General features: G+C 40.2%; 1 protein-coding gene across 3 annotated transcripts in view; it reads right to left on the reverse strand.

Moving 5' to 3' along the window:
* Positions 1-9,761: 9,761 nt before the first annotated feature.
* slco2b1 (solute carrier organic anion transporter family, member 2B1) overlaps positions 9,762-20,503 on the reverse strand; it is a 35,803-nt gene continuing 25,061 nt past the window's right edge. For all 3 annotated transcript variants that reach the window (XM_084730136.1, XM_084730134.1, XM_084730135.1), the window contains exons 8-15: positions 19,914-20,016; positions 19,086-19,250; positions 18,746-18,935; positions 18,304-18,448; positions 15,720-15,880; positions 12,301-12,365; positions 12,055-12,175; positions 9,762-10,310 (exon numbers count right to left, since the gene is read on the reverse strand). In XM_084730136.1, the coding sequence (XP_084586262.1) occupies positions 10,115-10,310; positions 12,055-12,175; positions 12,301-12,365; positions 15,720-15,880; positions 18,304-18,448; positions 18,746-18,935; positions 19,086-19,250; positions 19,914-20,016 (1,146 nt within the window). In that variant the 3' untranslated portion in view covers positions 9,762-10,114. The remainder of the gene's footprint in view (positions 10,311-12,054; positions 12,176-12,300; positions 12,366-15,719; positions 15,881-18,303; positions 18,449-18,745; positions 18,936-19,085; positions 19,251-19,913; positions 20,017-20,503) is intronic.

A 20,503-nucleotide genomic window follows, 5' to 3' on the forward strand; every position in this document is an offset into this window, starting at 1 on the left:
GACAAACCCTTTCTTCTGAAAAGGGTTCTTCAGAAGCAAATTGTTCTGGGTGGAACCACAGCCTCACATACATACAAACAAACATCTGTTTCTATGTTGCTTTGATGCCTCATGTAAAGTCAACGTGTGATGTGGGCTCTGATTCATGAAGACGTGTGTGTGTGTGTGTGTGTGTGTGTGTGTGTGTGTGTGTGTGTGTGTGTGTGTGTGTGTGTTTTAGTAACAGTACACTCTGAACAATAGAGCTCCCTGAAAGTCTTTCCCTGCCCGTGTTTTTTTTTAAAGTCACCACTCAGCACCAAACTTTTTGACAAATTCACTGATTTTTCAACACAAACAGAATATTAGAGTTACCATGGAAACTTTCAAAAGAAAGAACTGATCTACTCATTTTGTCCAAACTCTGCAACTTTCAAACAAATTGAACCAATCAGCTTTGCTCCCTACACATTCTACCAATCACAGCAGGCCCTCATGCAAACATCACACATGTACGTCTCAATGAACCGACTCAATGTTTTGTTTTATTATTCACTATTTTTTGTATTTATATTGTAGATTTTTTCTCAGGTACTGAAAAGAACTCGAGGTTTGTTGTCATTATTGACATTTATCAAAGCTCCGCCCACTTTTATTTTATAATTTTGTGCTTGTTGCTTTAACTGAATGAAAAAGATTTTGTGGAATACGTCCCAGGTGAACTTTTTCACCTGCAAATAAAGCAGATTTTGTTCAATTTCCTGTCATCATGAGCCTTTTGGGTTATTTAATGAATTATACAAAAAAAACTTTCAAAACTTTGCAACTTTCATTTGCTCCTGCAATTTAATTTTTATAAAAATGGCTATAAACATCACAACATGGATTGCATTTTTTTTTAGAAAAGCTGGTATGAAATCAGACATTTAATGCTGCAACAATCCTGGAGGGATGATTTAAATATTTGCACCATCATTGGAAGAGAAGATGAGGTTGTCATGGTGAATATTTTGGGATCTGCTGAACAACATGGATTCAGTTTTGTCTGCATTAAGAACTAGTTTATGATTGTTGAGTGCAACTTGTAGATCAGAGAAGTGCTGGAGGGAATTAACAGCAGATTTGAGGACACAATGTTTATCAGTCAGCTGAGAACAGACCCTGAGATGTCAACATGTTTATTGAGACGATCACCTCATCAGTGATCAGTGATCAGCAGGACGGGGACAGATTCGAGCAGGACCTCTTTGGACTTGCATGGTGCTTTTTAGTCCATCTACTCCTCAAAATGATTTTACAACCACTGGTCACATTCACATGTTCACTCACTCAGTCACAGCACCAAGCACCTGATCATGTGATCAGAGGACGACCTGCTCCAGCTCCTGAACCACAGCCGTCCCTGAAAACTCCTCACAGTCTGACAGGGAGGAGGCAGACGCAGCGTGACGCCTGATAAGAAGGCCGCATTTTGATGTCCGAAAAAAATCAATAGATAAAAAAGGCAGAGCAGCAGACAGACGTGGCACACAACAACCCAGCACAGACTGGCTGTTGGTGCAGGGCGTCTGTAGTCAGACAGGTGTGCTGATTGCTGATAATAAGCAGGTGTGCAGAGGGAACCGAGCAGGGAACCAGAGAAGTGATGCAGGAACCAAACCCACAGACCAAATCACAGCACAGTCAAATGAAACAAAAACACTCAGTTGCTCCCATCAGACTGAAAAATGTACTGATTTCATATTTCTTGAAAACCAGATTTCCTGTTAACTCAAACTAAATGTATTAAATTCTCATTTATAAAGAATTATGTATGTGTTTATGTTTGCAAATAATTTATTGCTGATCAATCTGTCCATTAAATTCATGACCAATTGATCAGTTGTTGGTGAAAAATTGTGAAGAATGTTGATCAGGCAATAATTTTTCCACTAATTGATTAATTAGTTTTATCCATAAATAAATCAGAAAATATTAACATTTAAGCAGGTGAAAGTAGTTCCATTAAATCTTAGTTTCCTGCTTTTAAGGAAGGAAGGAGCAGTGAGCTATTCTCAGACGATGCAAAGTCATTTCTGAACATTATTTTTATGTGTGAAGCAAGAAGAATGACAAGATTAGTGTCAGGAGAGGAGATCAGTAAGTCTGTGAAGGACTGTGACTGCAGAGCTCCTCTCAGGTGTTTCTGCTGCAGGACTGTGGACGTGTTGCTGCAGTGTGCAGAGCGGCCTGACGCTCGAGGAGGATGTGGGAATGTTGACAGTTACTGGGAGGAATGCAGCGATGATGATGATGATAAAGAAACAAAGTGGGGGAAACCACCTCACGCAGGGAACGGAGGAAGTGAACGTGAATAAAATCCGAGTATGAGAGGGTTTGACAAACGCTGAAGCTGCTAAAACAGAGTAAAGAAACCAAAATGTCAACAGAGGATGATCAGAACAGAGAGGAACAAAAAAGTATTTTTCCCATTTATGACAATATGATTAACTGGAATTCAGGGGAAATCTAAAAGGATCAAGATGGTGCTGGACGCTGCCAGGAGATTTCTGAATGTCAGAGGCATTTGATTTGGACAGAAACACACGACAGCAGGGGTTTGAACTGACTCAGACACCTGGATCTGCTTTACAGGGTGGAGGATATTGTGAATAATTTGCAAAGTAAAACTTTTCAAATACAGAAGATGGTGATAATGCAACAGAAATGGAGGCCAACTGCCTTCCTGTAAACTGTTCTATACTGTTTTTACATCATATATTCTGTTTTTATTTGTACAGCTCGTCTGTCTCAGTTATCTTTTGTACAGGCTGTTTTTATTCTGGTTTATCTGAACACACTGTTCATCATATCATCTTTCTTTTTTTCTTCCTTATCAGCGGTCGCTCGCTGCACTCTGCTTGTTTTTCTTCTGATTGTTCCTTCCTTCTTCTTATTATTTTTCCGAAGGAGAAATTTCACCAAAATCTGCAGGTTGGCTGCAAATTCCAGCCACTGCTCAGGCAACAAACACGACACTCACTGACCTCAAGGTGGCGCTGCAACAATCAGGTTTACATTTTAGACATTATCTTGAAAACAGCTCAGACTCGACTCAAAACTCTGTCACCATTTTAATCCTTCAGTTCATCTTCTGCTTTAAAAACTTTCATGATTTTTTCTGTTTTATTAAAATCATATTTTTGTGAACTCCTCTCAGACTGTTGAGCCGATCATCCAGGAAATCAATCAGCATCATCTACAAACTTTATTGATCTGAAGTCATCAAAGGAAATTTGATTCATTGATCAGTTTGGATTTTAGGAGCCAATCAATTTTTATCAAAACAGCCAATTTTCTCAAATCTGAGCATATTCAGATATCGGCATGAAAATGTAGACACTTGTTCAGGACTATAGCTGACAAATTAAAGTTCAACGTGTTTCACCTCTAGGAGGCACCACAAATGTTACAAGTTGATATCTCATGAATTTGTACAAAAATCAATTTACAATTTTACAATCGATCTCAGGTCATGACTCAGTTTATGTATGAATTTTGGTAATAATTGATCAAAGTGGGCGGGACTTATTACAACAAATCTAAATCTGTAGACATTTGACGATCCAAACCACATCTGCTGAAATCAACAGAGACGTTCTGACTCATGTTTGATGAAATGTCACCAAAATATTTGAGAAAACACCTGAAAGCAGCAGAATGATGTCACAAACATTTTGACTTTTGTAAGAGTTTTAGTTTAAAGAGATAAAAATGTTCCAGTGTGGCACATCTGATGTGCTCGTCTCAACTCGTCTGAAGGTGTGAAGAAACCTCAGGTCCCTCAGTGCTGCAGTCTGTGAGTCTCCATCTCTGACGATCCAGAGGTCGAGGGTTTGAACCCACATGTCACAACATCTACAGGACTGTGTGTTGTGTCTCTTATTAATACTTGTCTGTTACAAGTATCTAAATACTCACAATTTGCGATTAAACTGCAGTTTCTAGTACTCTACTCTTTTTAAGAGATCAAAAACAGGAATGATGAGGCATCAAAACCTCCAGGAGGAAACACAACAGTGAGATCAGGTCATTTATTAACTGGATTCAGATCCCTTTTTACAGCAGCTGTAGCCTGATGTCAGTCTCATCATCCTTTATATTTCTGTCATTAATTCTCCTTTTTCTCACACGTCTTTTAAAGCGACGTCACTGAGACTGAGACAAATAAAAACTAAAGCAAAAGTCACTTCCTCCTGTTTTTGTTGCTGTGGCAGCAGACTGATCATGTCTTTGTCTTTGTGATGAAACAGGCTTTCAGACTGAGGCAGTGTTTCCTGTCTGTCTACCTGTCTGTCTGTCTGTCTGTCTGTCTGTCTGACCTCTTGTCCAATCACAGTTATTTATATCGATCATGATCCGTGTCTGTCAGCTCAAACTTCTGGTCGCGGTCATGAAGACGACCTGGAAGTGAGTCACAGTTTCTTTTGTTCAGTTCTCAGAAACATGCGACTGTCATCATTATAACCTTTAACACACATCCAGCTGTATTCCATTACAGTTACAGATACCAAAACAATGTAATCAGATTACAGATACGTTTAGTAAAAATGTGGCTTATAAGTAGGATTACAATTTTAAAGTAAAGAACAATATCTGACAATGCAGCCAATTCATTATCATTCAGTGGGTGGAAATTTCAACATTTTTCTGTCAATCAATAAACTGAACACAACAAAAGAAGGAACAGCTGGACAAACTAATAAACCAAACAACCAACATAAAACACTTCGAGCTGCAACAATTAATCTGTTACTAATCCACTATGAAATTAATGCTTTTTATTTTATTTCTCGTTTTGATAGTCGATTTATTATTTTGAGACATTTTTTGATTTTAAAAAAGTCCAGATTCTCTGATTTCAGCTTCTTCAATGTGAATAAGTTCTGTTTTTTTCCTCCTCTCTGACAGGAAACTGAATATCTTTGGGTTGTGGACAAAACAAGACATTTGAGGACGTCATCTTGAGTTTCAGAAAACATTTTCTGACATTTTATGGACCAAACAACTGATTGATTATTTTGAAAATAATCATCTGATTAATTGATGAAAAACAATGGAAAAAAACAGAAGACAAACAAGACGTAGCAAGATGAAAAAATGATGTAACATACAGGAAAAAGGGAAAAAAGGAAAAATTATATAAAAAATGTAACAAGACAAAAAGACGTAAGGAGACAAATAACTTTGTGGACAAATTGTCTGATTCGGACTTTAAGAATCGTCTTTCTTCAGCTGACATGGAGACTGACTTCTTACTGACAAAGACTTTAAGAAATCAGCTGCCTGCAGAAAGACGAGTGTCCTCCTGAAGTGTCATCACACGGCATCTGTCCTATCAGAGACCTCGAACGTTTGATATTAACGGCAGGTTGTGTAACGTTGTTCGAGGACGTTCTGTTCACAGAGTGTGTTGTGTCACTGTAACAGTTTCTGCATGAGGAGGTGAAACGTGTTCAGACTGAACCAACCGTTCTGACTGACTGACTGACTGACTGACTGACTGACTGACTGACTGATCTCTGCAGTGCAGCAGAACCTCACCTGTTTGAACCTGTTCAGATGATTGAGATCCAACCACCACATAAACAGCATCATTCCTCCACCAATAACAACAAGAAGCTGCTGCCTGGACATGTCTGTGTGTGTGTGTGTGTGTCTGTGTGTCTGTGTGTGTTTGAACCTCACCTGTCCTGAGTTACACTAATGAGCTCAGTGGGCGGGTCCTTCTCTGTCAGGGTGCAAGCCTATTGGTCAAATCCCAAGGAGGAGATGCATCGTCAAAATAAAAAAGGCAAAAAAGAAGAGAAATACATGAAATGAAATAAGAAAAGTAAAAAAAAAAAAAGCATGTGAAAACAGACAAAAAGAAGGAAATGAATTTTAAAAAATAATAAAAATAAAAATGATTGATTGAATGATGAAAAGAGAGAAAGAGGAGGAAAGAAACGGAAGGAAGGAAGGAAGGAAGAGACTGAAAGAAAAATCCATTTCATTTAAAAAAAGACAGATGTAACGTTGCTCTCAAGTCAAGATGGACACGATCAGTTCCTCACAATAACACATCGACTTTAACACCAACACTTTTATTATTTACAGACATTTTAAATGGAGAAAAGTCGGTTTCATTTTTGAGGACGGGGGATTTTGTTGCTCTCTGTTGTAAAACCTGAAAGGTTTCACGTTACAGGAGCCTTTGTTGTGTTACCATGATATAATGTCATAAAAGAATCATGTTGTTTTCTTTTTGTTTGTGTGATATCCAAACAGCTGCAGGTGAAAAGAGGGAATTAAATATAAAACTAATATTTCTGAAGGTGACTGGTTGCATATTTGGAGTCCATGACATCATCATGTACTTGGGGAGAAAACTGTTTTAATCCGATTCTTTATTATAATACGTATATAAATACGTGTCTGTGGCTCAACATGTTGGAGACAAAGTGCAGCAGAAAACTCATGTCCTCTGGGTCTGTCCTCAGTACGGTTTTGGGAAAATGTATTTTTGGTTATTGTAAGAATTCTTGGCTATTACATACCAATGTCAGGAAATATAGAGAAGATGGATATTTGTTGAAAATCCAGTTAGCAGCTTGTAAAAAAACCTCTGAGGCAGAAATGATACAAACCAGAATCACCAACACAAGATGACTGGTTGAAAACAGAACAACAGATTCATAGGATGAAAAATCAAGAGGAAGGATAAATGACAGGATGAGCAGTGAAAGAAACTGTGGACACGAGGCAATCCAGATTGTTTTTTGTTTGTTTATTTCTTTTGTTTTTTTCTGTGTATGTGATTTTTAAAAGCAACAAAAATAAAGTATCAAAAATAAAAACACGGGCAAAGTTTTGTTTGATTTGTTTGTACATTTTGTTAAAAATACACATGACTAATTTTCAAAGTAAAATCTTTGTTTTATTAAATGTACAAAATAACCTGTGGCTCCTCTCAGTGGCTCAGTGGCTTTTACAAAAAAAAAAACATTAATGGAAATGAATAACTTTTAGTTATTTTAATTAATAATTACATAAAATAATAATTACTAATAATTACTAATTTAGTATGAATTAGTATTAATTTTGATTTTCATTTGTCACTGTTGTAGGCCTGAAGTTATTCTTACTTTGTCCAACTGTAAAAATGTGCAGCTTTTACACCAAATTAATAAAAAAAAAAAATGTTGTCAGCTAAAATGTGCATCATAGCCTACGTCAGCGCCTCTTCCTCTATCCCCCCCGAAACCTGTCACAGTTGCAGAAACCTGCACTAAACGAACAGTCAGAGGATCAACAACGATAAGACAAGTCATCCTGAGGGGAGCATGAATGTTTGATCAAAATTTCACAGCAGTCCAGTAATCAGTCCCTCCAGGATTTCAGACTGTTTTTAAGGATTGTTGCAGCCTGATTTCACAGCAGCTTCTCTAAAAACACATACTGATGCATGTTTGTGATGTTTTTGCTTGTTTTCTTGCAATGAAGTTGCAGGAGCAGTAATGTCGTGTTGACCTCTGTGCTCTCCTGTCCTCAGGTAACGTCCCTCCCTCTGTGATCAGAGTCTCTGCAGCAGGACACTCAGCAGACTGAAGTCCAGGTAATGTTAGTCTGCTAGTTGTCTGATTTAGTATTTTAAGTTTAAGTTCCTTTGTTTTGCGTTAATTTAATTTGAACTTAATGTATTAATAAAAAGAAGCATTGTTTGCACAGTTCTCTCAATTTTCCCTTCTGACTTTTTCACCAGCTACTTTTAACTATTGTTGCGCCCCTCATCCCTTCATCATCGGTGACCAAAAAGGCTCAGGATTACAAGAATTCTAACAAAATCTGCTTTTCTATGAAGAAGTCGAGTTCAAAAGCACGACGTTACAGTCATCAGACAAAACTGGAAGGTTGTGCAGAATTAACAGAATTTGTTGCATTTTCTACATCACAACTTCCAGGAGGGACTGATTAGTGGAAGAAACAGATAAACAGACAGATAAACAGATAAACAGACAGATAAACAGATAAACAGACAGACAGACGTTCTGTCTAGATTAAAGTAGCGGACTGACCAACGTTACTCTCTCCAGAATCATATTGCTAACAATAATCTGAGTATTTGGAATCACAGTGTTCACAAACTTGGTAAAGCTTATTAATCATCAACACCAGATTTATCTTATAAAAACTGTAGGTGGATGTTCTGGCTCTCTGTGTTGTATAAAAGCAGTGTATATGTATCACGTATGTTCCGATATATCGATCAGTTTATGTACAAACGATTCGTTCTCACTTCAGACTTGTCGATTACGGCAGCGTGTTTGGCGCGCTGATGCTCCGGCCCATCCTCGCTACAAAACGTATGAGCAGCTTATTCCGACTCGTGTGTTTGTTTATTGCTCGGCGGCGCCCCCTTGTGGACGTGACAGGAGAAGCATGCAGAAGGTCCACATTTGGAGGCGATGCATGAATGGATCGAACAAACACACCCAGGAAACAGCGTGAAACTAAAGTCAAGAGTTATTTAAAGTTTTGAGTCCATCGCTTTCATCATGACACAAACACAGAATACTTATTTTATCACAAACCACAATTTTCTCCTAAACCTAACAAAGTAGTTTTTGTGCCTTTATTTTGAAAGTCTACGATGCCATCGTGCCCTGCGCGTGTGAAACAATCGGTCAGTTACACGCAGCCGTATTTGACGAATTACTAGTGAGACATGTTGGTACGAACACACCAAAAATCCCTTTGGAAATGTTCAGTGGTAGAAAGTAACTAAGTACATGTACTCAAGTACTGTACTTGAGCACAATTTGACTTACTTGTAGTTTATTTGTATTTTGTGTCACTCTACTTCTACTCACATTTCAGAGGGAATTATTGTGCATTTCACTCCACTACAGCTTCCATTACTTTTCACTTTCAGATCAGGTTTTGTATAATAATGAAGATTATGATGTATACAAAGTATATAAAGTATATAAAGTATATAAAGCAGTGTACATGAGCTCCACCGTCACCAGCTGCAACATTAAAGTGATTAAAATTGAGCATATTAACTCAGTAATGATCTTAATCCAATGTGCTTTAAGTATTTGAATTCTAACACTATATGTTTTTTGAGGTGTGTTTGTGTGAGCTTCTTCTCCACAGTCAGTGTAGTAACCTTCAGTGGACGGCGGTCGACGAGAGACAGTGTAGGAAGTTAAATGTCCTGCTGTGGACACGGTCAGCAGCAACACGGATTTTAGACACATTAAAAAAAAAAAATCAGTTTAGTATTGTCACCACTTTATTTTTATAAAACATCATTATATGAGCCAAATGTCACTCACTGCAAACCAACCAAACTCCATTAGCAAAAACATTATTTTATTTTAAATCACAGAACTCAGGAGTTGTCGGTCTGCTGCTGCCTCCATCTGTTAGTGTGTTTGCGTTATTGTGTGACTTTAGTGTTTTAGGGGATTAGTTCAGACTCACAGTTATAAAATAACACAAACAGATGGTGGCAGCAGCAGACCAACAACTCTGGGTCCTGTGAGGTAAAATGACTGATTTTGTCAGTGGAATTTGGTTGGTGGCTTCCCGTCAGAAAAGTCTGTCTGACAGAAAGATATTCTGAGTATAGTGTAAATTTAAACTGATTATTTCTAGGCTTCTAAAATACATGTTGCTGCTGAGCCTGTCCACACCGGTTCTCCTGCTGCTTCTCCAAACTCACACTGACAACGAGAACAACCTCTTACAACCACACTTCAAATAATCTGAACTGTCCCTTTTTAAATTTTGAACAGAATAATATTAATCTGTGATTTTTAGACTTTTGCTTCAGTAGAAAATCAGATTTCTTCCACCAGTGGAAACGTTAGTACAGTGTGTTTTGAGTAAAAAAAAAAGAAAAAAGAAACAGTATCAAAAGTATAAAAAGTATTTCAGCCTGATTATGCAGCTGACGTGTCTTTAACATGACAGGAAGCAGAAACACTCGACACACAGCGAGTAACTCGCAGCTTTGAGAGCCAAGCAGCTTCCAAACTTTCTGAACTCTTCTTCCTTCTCCTCGTCCAGCCTCTCTGTGACTTTCTGTCCCTTTGTCCTCTCAGGTTCAGGTCTTCATTCCGTTCAGTTCTTTCTCTTTAGACGAAACGTTCTCCGGCGTTTTCTGTCCGTTCACCAGCTCGTAGCCTCCTTTACTCTGCGGCTGCGGCTCCTGACATCTGGCCCTCCTGCGCAGGACCACCACCGTCAGCAGGAAGCAGAGCAGCCCGCCGCACACAAACACCACCTGCACGCCCAGAAACCTGCACACACACACACACACACACACACACACACACACACACACACACACACACACACCCAGAGGTGGTTAATGGAGCTGGTCCAGGCTAAGAACATCTGGGGACAATTCAGGACTTTCCAGGGTCAGAACCACAACAAGCTGTTTATTGAATGTGTTATCACCATGACGACGACACACTCTGAATCAGCAGGTTTCCGTGCCAACAGCTACATTTTTACAGACATACCACAAAATCCTTGAGATGAAATGAAACAGCTGCTGCTGGAGCAGATTCAGTCCCTCCAGGATTGTGTGAGTTTAGATTTCATGATGCACTTTGCAAGTTTTGTTTTTATATGTTTTTTTTTTGTAATGTAATTGCAGAGGCTCAGCCAGGCCGAGCTACGGTACGTAAAGTGAAACCTTTATTAGTCCTACAACGTGGAAATTAGTGTTACAGCAACAAAGTGTATAACAAAGATGGAACCATCAATAAAAACAATAAACAACTAAAGAAACAATATAAACAAGAGGGAAAATAAAAACAATACAATAACGAGAAGAAATATACAATAATAGAACAATATTAACTGCAGGAAACAATAAACAGACTCAACAGGTGATTTTACAAATATTGATATTGCACGTTCAATAACCTCAAAAAGGCTCAGGATTACATCATTTCTGACAACATGGGCTTTATCTGTAAATGTCAAAACAGCACAAAATGATAAAATATAAAAGTGCTGAGAAATGTCAATAATGATAAACCTTGTGTTCTTTTTGGTGCCTGTGGAAAAATTAAAAAAAAAGTAAATAACTGTTGACTCAGTTCATTGAGACGGGGGGCTGCTTTGATTGGTGGAACCTGCAGGAAGCTGCGGTGATTGGTCAAACTTCTGCAAAAAAGTTGCAGTGATTCAACAAAATTACAAGATTGTGTAGAACTGAGAGACTTTGTGTAAAGTGCTGTGAGCTTCCTGGAGGGACTCGTACGAACAGATCGAACTGGTTGCATTCAACAGTTTCCTCACAGTTTGAATTTTCTTGCAGATACAAACAGTTCAGTCAGTCTGCTGGAATCACAAGTTTTTCATTAATGACTGAATATCTCATTAATCTAAAGACATTTTGAGTTGGAAAAATAAATTAATCTATAATTATGTCGACATTATTATGTCTGACTTGTAAATTTACAGATATAAATATTTTTCGGTTTCTTTTCTCCTCTCTGACAGTAAACTGAATATCTTTGAGTTGTGGACAAAACAGATTGATTTGAGGACGTCAAGTTGGACTTTAATCATTTCATAGACCGAATTACTCATCGATTAGTTGAGAAAATGATTGATCGACACAATTTACCTTTAGTTTTGGTCCCACACTTTGTCTGATGAAGGTCCAGAACTGAAACGTCCTTTTACAACTAACTAATAATCCATTAATGGTTTTAGTCATATTTCTATTAAAAATTATTTCAGATTCTTAAATGTGAATGTTTTCTGGTTTGTTGACTTTTTCTGTCAGTAAACTGAATATCAAACATTTTTCAAAATAATCAGCAGATTGATCGATTATGAAAATAATTGTTGGTTGCAGCCCCTCGTTCAACACACAACTTAACAAAATATGAAGAAATACAAGCCAGTGATGATGATGATGATGATGATGATGATGATGATGATGATGATGATGACAGAGCAGCGCAGGTGAACTCAGCTTCACTCCACCTGCTGTAGAGAGAAGAGTGACGGACGACTCACCTGTGTCTGAAGCCGTCCAGGTTGTAGTAGAGACATGACATCTGCTTGCCGCACTTTTTACCCCACAGGATGCAGGTGGTGTCGATGACGCTGCCGTACAACACGGGGCTGGGCATGAACGCTACACACACACACACACACACACACACACACACACACACACACACACACACACACACACACACACAGTTTTATGATGGACGCGGTGAAGTGAAGGACAGCTGATGGAGGAGGATCATGACTCACCGAGGACTCTGAACAGCATGTACTGAACTCCCACTGCAAAAGACTTGTCCTCTGAAGGCACCGTCCTGCAGCAGAGACACACACAGACTCAGGTTGGTCCTCAAGGGTCCAACATCAGCAACAAGAGATAACAGCTTTTATTAAGGTCGTTAGGGTGATGAGACCAGACCTGACTGGCCTGACTGAGTCTGTTTGTCACAACAGGTGGTGTGTGTTGTGTGTTGTGTGTTGTGTTGTGTGTTGTGTGTTGTGTGTTGTGTGTTGTGTTGCTGTGTGTTGTGTGTTGTGTTGTGTGTTGTGTTGTGTGTTGTGTTGTGTTGTGTGTTGTGTGTTGTGTTGTGTGTTGTGTTGTGTTGCGTGTTGTGTTGTGTGTTGTGTGTTGTGTGTTGTGTTGTGTGTTGTGTTGTGTTGTGTGTTGTGTTGTGTGTTGTGTGGTGTGTGGTGTGTGTTGTGTGTTGTGTGTTGTGTTGTGTGTTGTGTTGTGTTGTGTGGTGTGTGTTGTGTGTTGTGTGTTGTGCGTTGTGTTGTGTGTTGTGTTGTGTTGTGTGTTGTGTTGTGTTGTGTGTTGTGTTGTATGTTGTGTGGTGTGTGTTGTGTGTTGTGTTGTGTTGTGTGTTGTGTGTTGTGTTGTGTGTTGTGTTGTGTGTGTTGTGTGTTGTGTTGTGTTGTGTGTTGTGTGTTGTGTTGTGTGTTGTGTTGTGTTGTGTGTTGTGTTGTATGTTGTGTGGTGTGTGTTGTGTGTTGTGTTGTGTTGTGTTGTGTGTTGTGTTGTGTTGTGTGTTGTGTTGTGTGTTGTGTGTTGTGCGTTGTGTTGTGTTGTGTTGTGTTGTGTGTTGTGTTGCTGTGTGTTGTGTTGTGTGTTGTGTTGTGTGTTGTGTTGTGTGTTGTGTGTTGTGTTGTGTGTTGTGTTGTGTTGTGTGTTGTGTTGTGTTGTGTGTTGTGTGTTGTGTTGTGTGGTGTGTGTTGTGTGTTGTGTTGTGTTGTGTGTTGTGTGTTGTGTGTTGTGTGTTGTGTTGTGTGTTGTGTGTTGTGTTGTGTGTTGTGTTGTGTTGCTGTGTGTTGTGTTGTGTGTTGTGTGTTGTGTTGTGTGTTGTGTGTTGTGTGTTGTGTTGTGTGTTGTGTGTTGTGTGTTGTGTGTTGTGTTGTGTGTTGTGTGTTGTGTGTTGTGTTGTGTGTTGTGTTGTGTTGTGTGGTGTGTGTTGTGTGTTGTGTTGTGTTGTGTGTTGTGTGTTGTGTGTTGTGTTGTGTGTTGTGTTGTGTGTTGTGTTGCTGTGTGTTGTGTTGTGTGTTGTGTGTTGTGTGTTGTGTTGCTGTGTGTTGTGTTGTGTTGTGTTGTGTGTTGTGTTGCTGTGTGTTGTGTGTTGTGTGTTGTGTGTTGTGTGTTGTGTGTTGTGTTGTGCGTTGTGTTGTGTGTTGTGTTGCTGTGTGTTGTGTTGTGTGTTGTGTGTTGTGTGTTGTGTTGCTGTGTGTTGTGTTGTGTGTTGTGTTGTGTGTTGTGTTGTGTGTTGTGTTGTGTGTTGTGTGTTGTGTTGTGTGTTGTGTTGTGTTGCTGTGTGTTGTGTTGTGTTGTGTTGTGTTGTGTTGTGTTGTGTGTTGTGTTGCTGTGTGTTGTGTTGTGTGTTGTGTTGTGTTGTGTTGTGTGTTGTGTTGCTGTGTGTTGTGTTGTGTGTTGTGTGTTGTGTGTTGTGTTGCTGTGTGTTGTGTTGTGTGTTGTGTTGTGTGTTGTGTTGTGTGTTGTGTTGTGTGTTGTGTGTTGTGTGTTGTGTTGTGTTGTGTGTTGTGTTGTGTGTTGTGTTGTGTGTTGTGTTGTGTTGTGTGTTGTGTTGTGTGTTGTGTTGTGTGTTGTGTGTTGTGTTGTGTGTTGTGTTGTGTTGCTGTGTGTTGTGTTGTGTTGTGTTGTGTTGTGTTGTGTGTTGTGTTGTGTTGTGTTGTGTGTTGTGTGTTGTGTGTTGTGTGTTGTGTTGTGTGTTGTGTTGTGTGTTGTGTGTTGTGTTGTGTGTTGTGTTGTGTGTTGTGTTGTGTTGTGTTGTGTTGTGTGTTGTGTTGTGTTGACGTGCTGAAGCAGAGCCTAGCAGCAGGATGATGTTGGATGATGACAGCAGTTACAGTTACGGGTTTATGATTTTTCATTGTGTTATTTCAGATCCCTGTTTGTGTTGTTGTTCTGCTTCACAGGTTGTGTGAAGCCTTCAGGCAGGTGTGAGAGCAGAGGAACGTTCAGGTGCATGCAGGTGTTCTGATGCTGCAATCCACTTTACCTGGAACTACTCGACGTTCCAGTTGAAAGAGTCGCGGAGCTGCAGAGCGAACTTTTCTCTGTTCTGTTTGTGTTGTGAAAACTGACATGTTCATCCTTTTGCTCTCTATTTTCTGTGTGTATTTGTTGATAAGTTGTTAATGCATATCCCATAAATGTTGACCTGGGAGAATTTTTTTAATACAAAATTTGAATTTCTGAACTCTTCTTCAGAAGAGTCAAGTCATTATTGTGAGATGAATCCTGACAGGATGATGATCCTCTGCAGTGTTTAAATTGATCTTTATCTCCAACTTCAACTTCTTCATTTTCAGATTTTTCTCCTCCATGTCCACTTTCTTCTTCCCAGTTTATTTAACTAATAGTTTATTGTATATCAGATAAATAGAGTGGTGGGAGATTCTTAATAAAAAATTTCAAGTGTAACACGTTAATGTTAATGAAGGAAACAGGAAAAGAGAGAGAACATCAGTGATCTGACAGCTGGAGCATCAGATGTGGATGAGGTGACGTGACACACCTCAAGGGTTCTCATGACAATTTAACTAGTTTTTTCCAATAAAGCTGGAACCAAATCTGATCTGAGAATTTAAGTCTCTCCTCTGCTCTCCATAAAAAGTCAGACTACATTCTCTCAGACCGAAGGAAAATCACAAACCCCGCCCCTTTCTGACCTGCCCTCATTTTCATACAATCCCAAATGATGCTCCTTAACAAACATCTGGAACTGATGTTTTGCAGGAGAGAGCAGCTCCTCTGTTCCACTTTGTGCAGCAACAGCAGAACAAAACAACTGTTTGTTTGTTTGTTGGTCGACAGTCTGAGGAGGAGGAGGAGATGATGAAGGAGACCTTTAAATGTTACATATGAGGGAGGGGACAGGAGGACAACAGAGACGTCTGAGTCTATTTGACAACTTCAGAGGAGAAGATGGTGTCGCTTTCTTAAAGGCCACGGTTTAATACAGATGAAAACATCGTTTTGTTTCTGTTTCGGCGCCATGGAAACGCTGAAGTTCCACTAAACATCACACATGATCATGTCATGTCTCACTGAGACGGACGGTCCAATAAAATCTTGGTCTCAGTCTGTATCAGACATGTCTCCAGGGACCACTCATTCAAAACCTGATCATCTGCATATGTTTACAGATCATACAGACCTGAGGATCATGATGTAGGAGGGCGTCTGTGAGAAGGAGGCGATGAAGCCCGTCACACCCAGCAGGGCCATGAAGGGGAGGAGGAGGTGGGAGCAGCCGCTGCCGCAGGTCCCGGGGGAGGCGGAGCCGAGACCGGCGACACACCGACACTGAGTGTAGTTCTACGCAAACACACAAACACACAGTGTCAGGATACAGACGACAACAACAAGCTGAACATGTAAAGTTTGTCCCGATGAACAGAGAGGAGGCCACACAGTCTTTACTGCAGTAGAAGTACACATACCTGTGTAAAAAAATACTCTCTGTGTCTGAAATGTACTCAAAGAATAAAAGTAAAAAGTGGCTGTGGTTTTTTTTGTGTTTTAAGCAGTTTTTCCTCTTGTTACATCTTTTTGTCTTGTTGTGTCTCTTTTGACTTGTTCCATCAAAAATGGTGGAACATTTTTTCACTCGAGGTCACGATGATGAATCTGTGTCTGTAGATTGTCCTTATTTTAAAATTATAATCCTATTTATAATGCCTGTCCTCAATAAATGGGTCTGTGATCTGGTAACATCTTGTTTTATCTGTAACTGTAATAGTAATAGGATAAGATTATGTAATCCCATTACATGTAATCTGTTACTCTCCAGTCCTACTGATGTCACAGTTTCATGTGACAGAGGAGTCATTTCACAGATCTGGGAGTTATTCTGGGAGGTTTGTGTTTCCTGGAATCCACGGAGCGACACGGAGCGACGGTTCCTTTCAGTTACAGGGAACGTGATGGAGAACAGAGTGAAACGTCACTTCTTGAGAAAAACATCATCCTGTTCCTCAGCATTATGACTGAATGTTGTCACAGACATGACGAATCTACAGAAAACTTTCACTTTCCACTGAGGTTTTAGATAAGAATCAATCACAAACATGTGGACAGTTGGTCAGAGTCTGAAAACCAGCCTCTTCTTTCATTTTAAAAACTGCAAAATTCCTGCCAACAATAATTCTAAAGCCGATGACAAATAATTCAGTCCTGAAAAAAATGAAACTGTGAATAAACTGAGCTTTCAGTTTCACTTTCAGATCGACAGAAAGACTTTCACATTTCAGTCATTTGAGGATGTTGGGAAACACTGATCAATATTTTTCACCTCTTGCTTTTGCTCATTTTATGAACCAAACCAGGGTTTTATTTTTAGTCTTGTTACATTGATTTTCTTTTGTTGTGCCATTTTCATCTCGTTGTGTCTGTTTTATTTATTTATTTTATTGATTTATTATTATTGAAAGAAGAGCAAAGAACGGCACCACAGCTTTTTCTCCATGAGCTTCAGGAAGAGATTGATCTGATTGGTTGAAGTCAGCCTGTGTTTTTTGAAAGTACCTGCCCTTTTCCCAACGGTTTCTGAGGATGACTTCCCAGGTGGTTCTGTATAAGGAGCTATAATGCACCAATCAGAGGACAGTTCTCCGGCGTCTGGTCAGGGTTGCCATGTCTGCTTCTGGTTCTCTGATGTGTTACTCTCAACACTGCAGCTACATGAGGTTTTCACTGTTATCTGAACAAAAGTCAGTGGATTTTCTTCTAAATATTCTTGCTTCCCAGAGGATATGACCTCTTTATTTAAAGGGATAATTCACCACAAAATCAAGCTTATCATATTTTCTTCTAATGATATTTATTTCTAGGTTTATTGGTGTGAGCTGCAGAGTTTTGGGAGATGTCTGCCTTCTCTTTAACATGACGGAACCAGATAACACATTTGAAAAACTCGGCATCAGTTTGTCTTTCCAGAAATCATGATAATCCACACCCTTTGTTTCATATAGAAACTATTTTCTTTCTATCAAACTACACCTACCAACTGTATCACCGTGCAGAATGAAACATGCATCTTTCTTTCTTCTTATTATTTTTCTCTGCTAAAACTGTTTGTCCAGCAAAAACTGTAAGATGTGTGTCTGCGTCATGTGATCCCTGTAATGAAGTGTCTCTTTCTGTAATTCTGTGTAATTTTTAATGTCCTACTTACTTTTGTTCAATCTATCTCTCTCTCTATCTGTGAACTTTCTCCAGTCTCTGGCAGCTTCCTGTCCCTCGACTAACTGAGAGTTTTGTTTGGCTTCGACTTTTGTCCCACTGTGCACATTAATGCTGTCTGTTCCACTCAAGACCACCTCCACACAAACAGGTGTTGGTGAGATGAACAAAACAAAGCAGAAATCAAAATCAGGGTGTGACTGTGGGAGAGACAGTGAGATGAAAAGAGAGAACAGATTATAGTTTATATCTGCATTAGTGAGGACGGACAGAGTCCCTGCAGGTCTGAATAAAACAAAAGAGCATTCACTAAAAGACAAAATGTGATCCACTTTAACAAGAAGCCTCGAGCTCTCAGGGGGTAAATGAGAACTGGCAGCTCACTAATCCAGAGCTGAACACCATCTGAATTTAAATCCAAGCAAGAGTTCATCTGCATTTTTGGACACAAAATCATTTTTACCGTTCTGTACAAGGTGGACTGTGTGAATCCAGGATGACTCAAAGGAGAAAACGTGTGTGACGGGTTTAAAGTCGAATAACCAAACTATTCTTACTGTGGCTGTGTTGTTGATATCCGTCTCCATGGTGATACAGCCGGCGTGACAGGGAGACCTGAACTCTACGCCGTCTGAACCACAAACTGGGTTAAATGCCTCCGGAGGACACCGACAGCCAGCGCTGCACGCCAACGAATCAGACCTGAACACACACACACACACACACACAAACACACACACACACACACACACACACACACACAGATTACATATAGATTGTTTCTATTTTTAAAGAATCAACATGGTGAATTAATGTAATAAGTTCACAGTTTTAACCAAATGCCTCGTTGGTCACAGAAGGAAAAGCTCCCCTCAAACAAATGTCAGAAACTACGTTTATCCTCAATCAGTGACATTAGTTCCCTGTTAGTCATGAAATTAGTTCCCCAGGCCTCTGCTTCCTGTGTGCTCGGTGAATTTAAACTGACGGTGTAGATACCTGTGAGGAAAGACCCCGGCAACCTCCTGGGTGGGGCAGCCAATGAGCAACAGCGGCGTGGAGGAGAACAAGCCGAGCAGGATGGCGGCCGTGCACAACTTGCTGGCACCGCTGACTGAGAGATTCAACCTCCGCATCAGAAGTCCACCCAGGACGGTGCCCAGCACTGCCAGCGGGATACAAACTGCTCCTGAGAGAAAGAAGTCAGGAAGACAAAAATGAATTTAAAAAAATAATTTGATCCCTGAACTGTCCTGTGTTAAAGTAATATAACTTGATTTACACATATAATAAATTCATGCACATTCCAGCAGCTCCACAGTCACACGTCCACTCTCACCTATCATCATGACGGAGAAAGACACAGTCTGGCTGAACTGTCTCTCAATGAACTTGGCCATGAAGGTGGCGAGGCCGGCCAGCAGCGCTGCCAGGTTGACCTGCGCCAGAACCACCAGCAGGTAGATGGGGCTCCGCAGGGTTCGCAGAGCGATTCGAGGAAAACCTGAGGGACAGTGGTGGACAGAAAGACGGATGAGGGACGATGGATTTAGACATTGTCCCTAAATTTCACAGCGCAATATCCAGCATTTCAGGATATCTTAAAATCTCACCACAATGCAAAGACGAACTTGGTGCAATTTGGACCAAAAAACTTTGAATAAACAGATGAAGATCTCTGTCCATATGACCAGGGTCACACTGCAAGCAGCAGCACTAGAAGGCAAACAATCCGTCATGTGGTCTGAATGAAAATGAGTTCCCTGTTAGAGGTGAAATTAGCTCCCCGTCAGCGGTAGAACCAGTTCCATGTCAGGGGGACATTAGTTCCCTGTTAGCGGTAACGATGGTAACTGATTAGCCAACCATTGGACCATGCATGCACTCCACAGTCACACCCACGAGATTTACACTAGTAGAATTCAAATTTTATGAAATAATTCTGGTCATGGTGCTTAAATATATAAAAAAAAAAAAAACAGTTGGAAAATGTGTCCTTCCTCAAGTCCACATCTTTCCATTATTAGCAGAAATGTTAAGACACAGACGTCAAAGCCAAAGCTGCTGTCAGGGTCCCTGTGCCCCCATGACCTGTGTTCTCTGTCGATGGCCTCAGCTGCAGCCTCATCATCAGACAGGAAACAGAAGAGGAAATAGAGACTCTTACTTTTGAGGAACTGAAGGAGGGAGACTTCCTGTAGCGGGGTCGTCTCCTGCTCCTGCTGCTGCTTACAGTCTGTCGGCCTCGACTCGACATCGTCTGCACCGTCCTGGACAAATATGCAAGCAGAACATCACATGCTGGACTGCAGATTTCAAAACCACTGAGTCTGCAGCCACTGATTCTTTGAGGGAGTCTGCTGGAGCCCCGCAGGCTGCAGAGGTTTACATACACGGGTCTGTGAGACACTTTAGATAAATGTGTCCTCTGAATGCCTCATGATGAACTGTTGTAACAGCAGACACCAATCACTGCAGATCTTTATGGAAAACACATTACTCATGTAATAAAGATTTATTTATGCTAAAGTCAGTTTTGTTGAGCTTTAACCTGAGACAGAAGATAAAACTGATCTCAGGAAGATAACTGAACTCTTCATCACATGTTCAGAGGTCCTGACATGGTGGTCTGAGCCAAACAATGTTATCAGGCTTCTCTCTTGTTTATGTCATAGATTACAGGCTGTGACAGATGATCATCAGCCTGGAGCTGAGCCTGGAGATACACTCCTGGGTTTATCGGCTGATCTACGTTCC

This window comes from Lutjanus erythropterus, chromosome 11 (assembly GCF_056507025.1).
Source record: "Lutjanus erythropterus isolate fLutEry1 chromosome 11, fLutEry1.hap2, whole genome shotgun sequence".
In the NCBI taxonomy this organism is placed as follows: Eukaryota; Metazoa; Chordata; class Actinopteri; order Lutjaniformes; family Lutjanidae; genus Lutjanus; species Lutjanus erythropterus.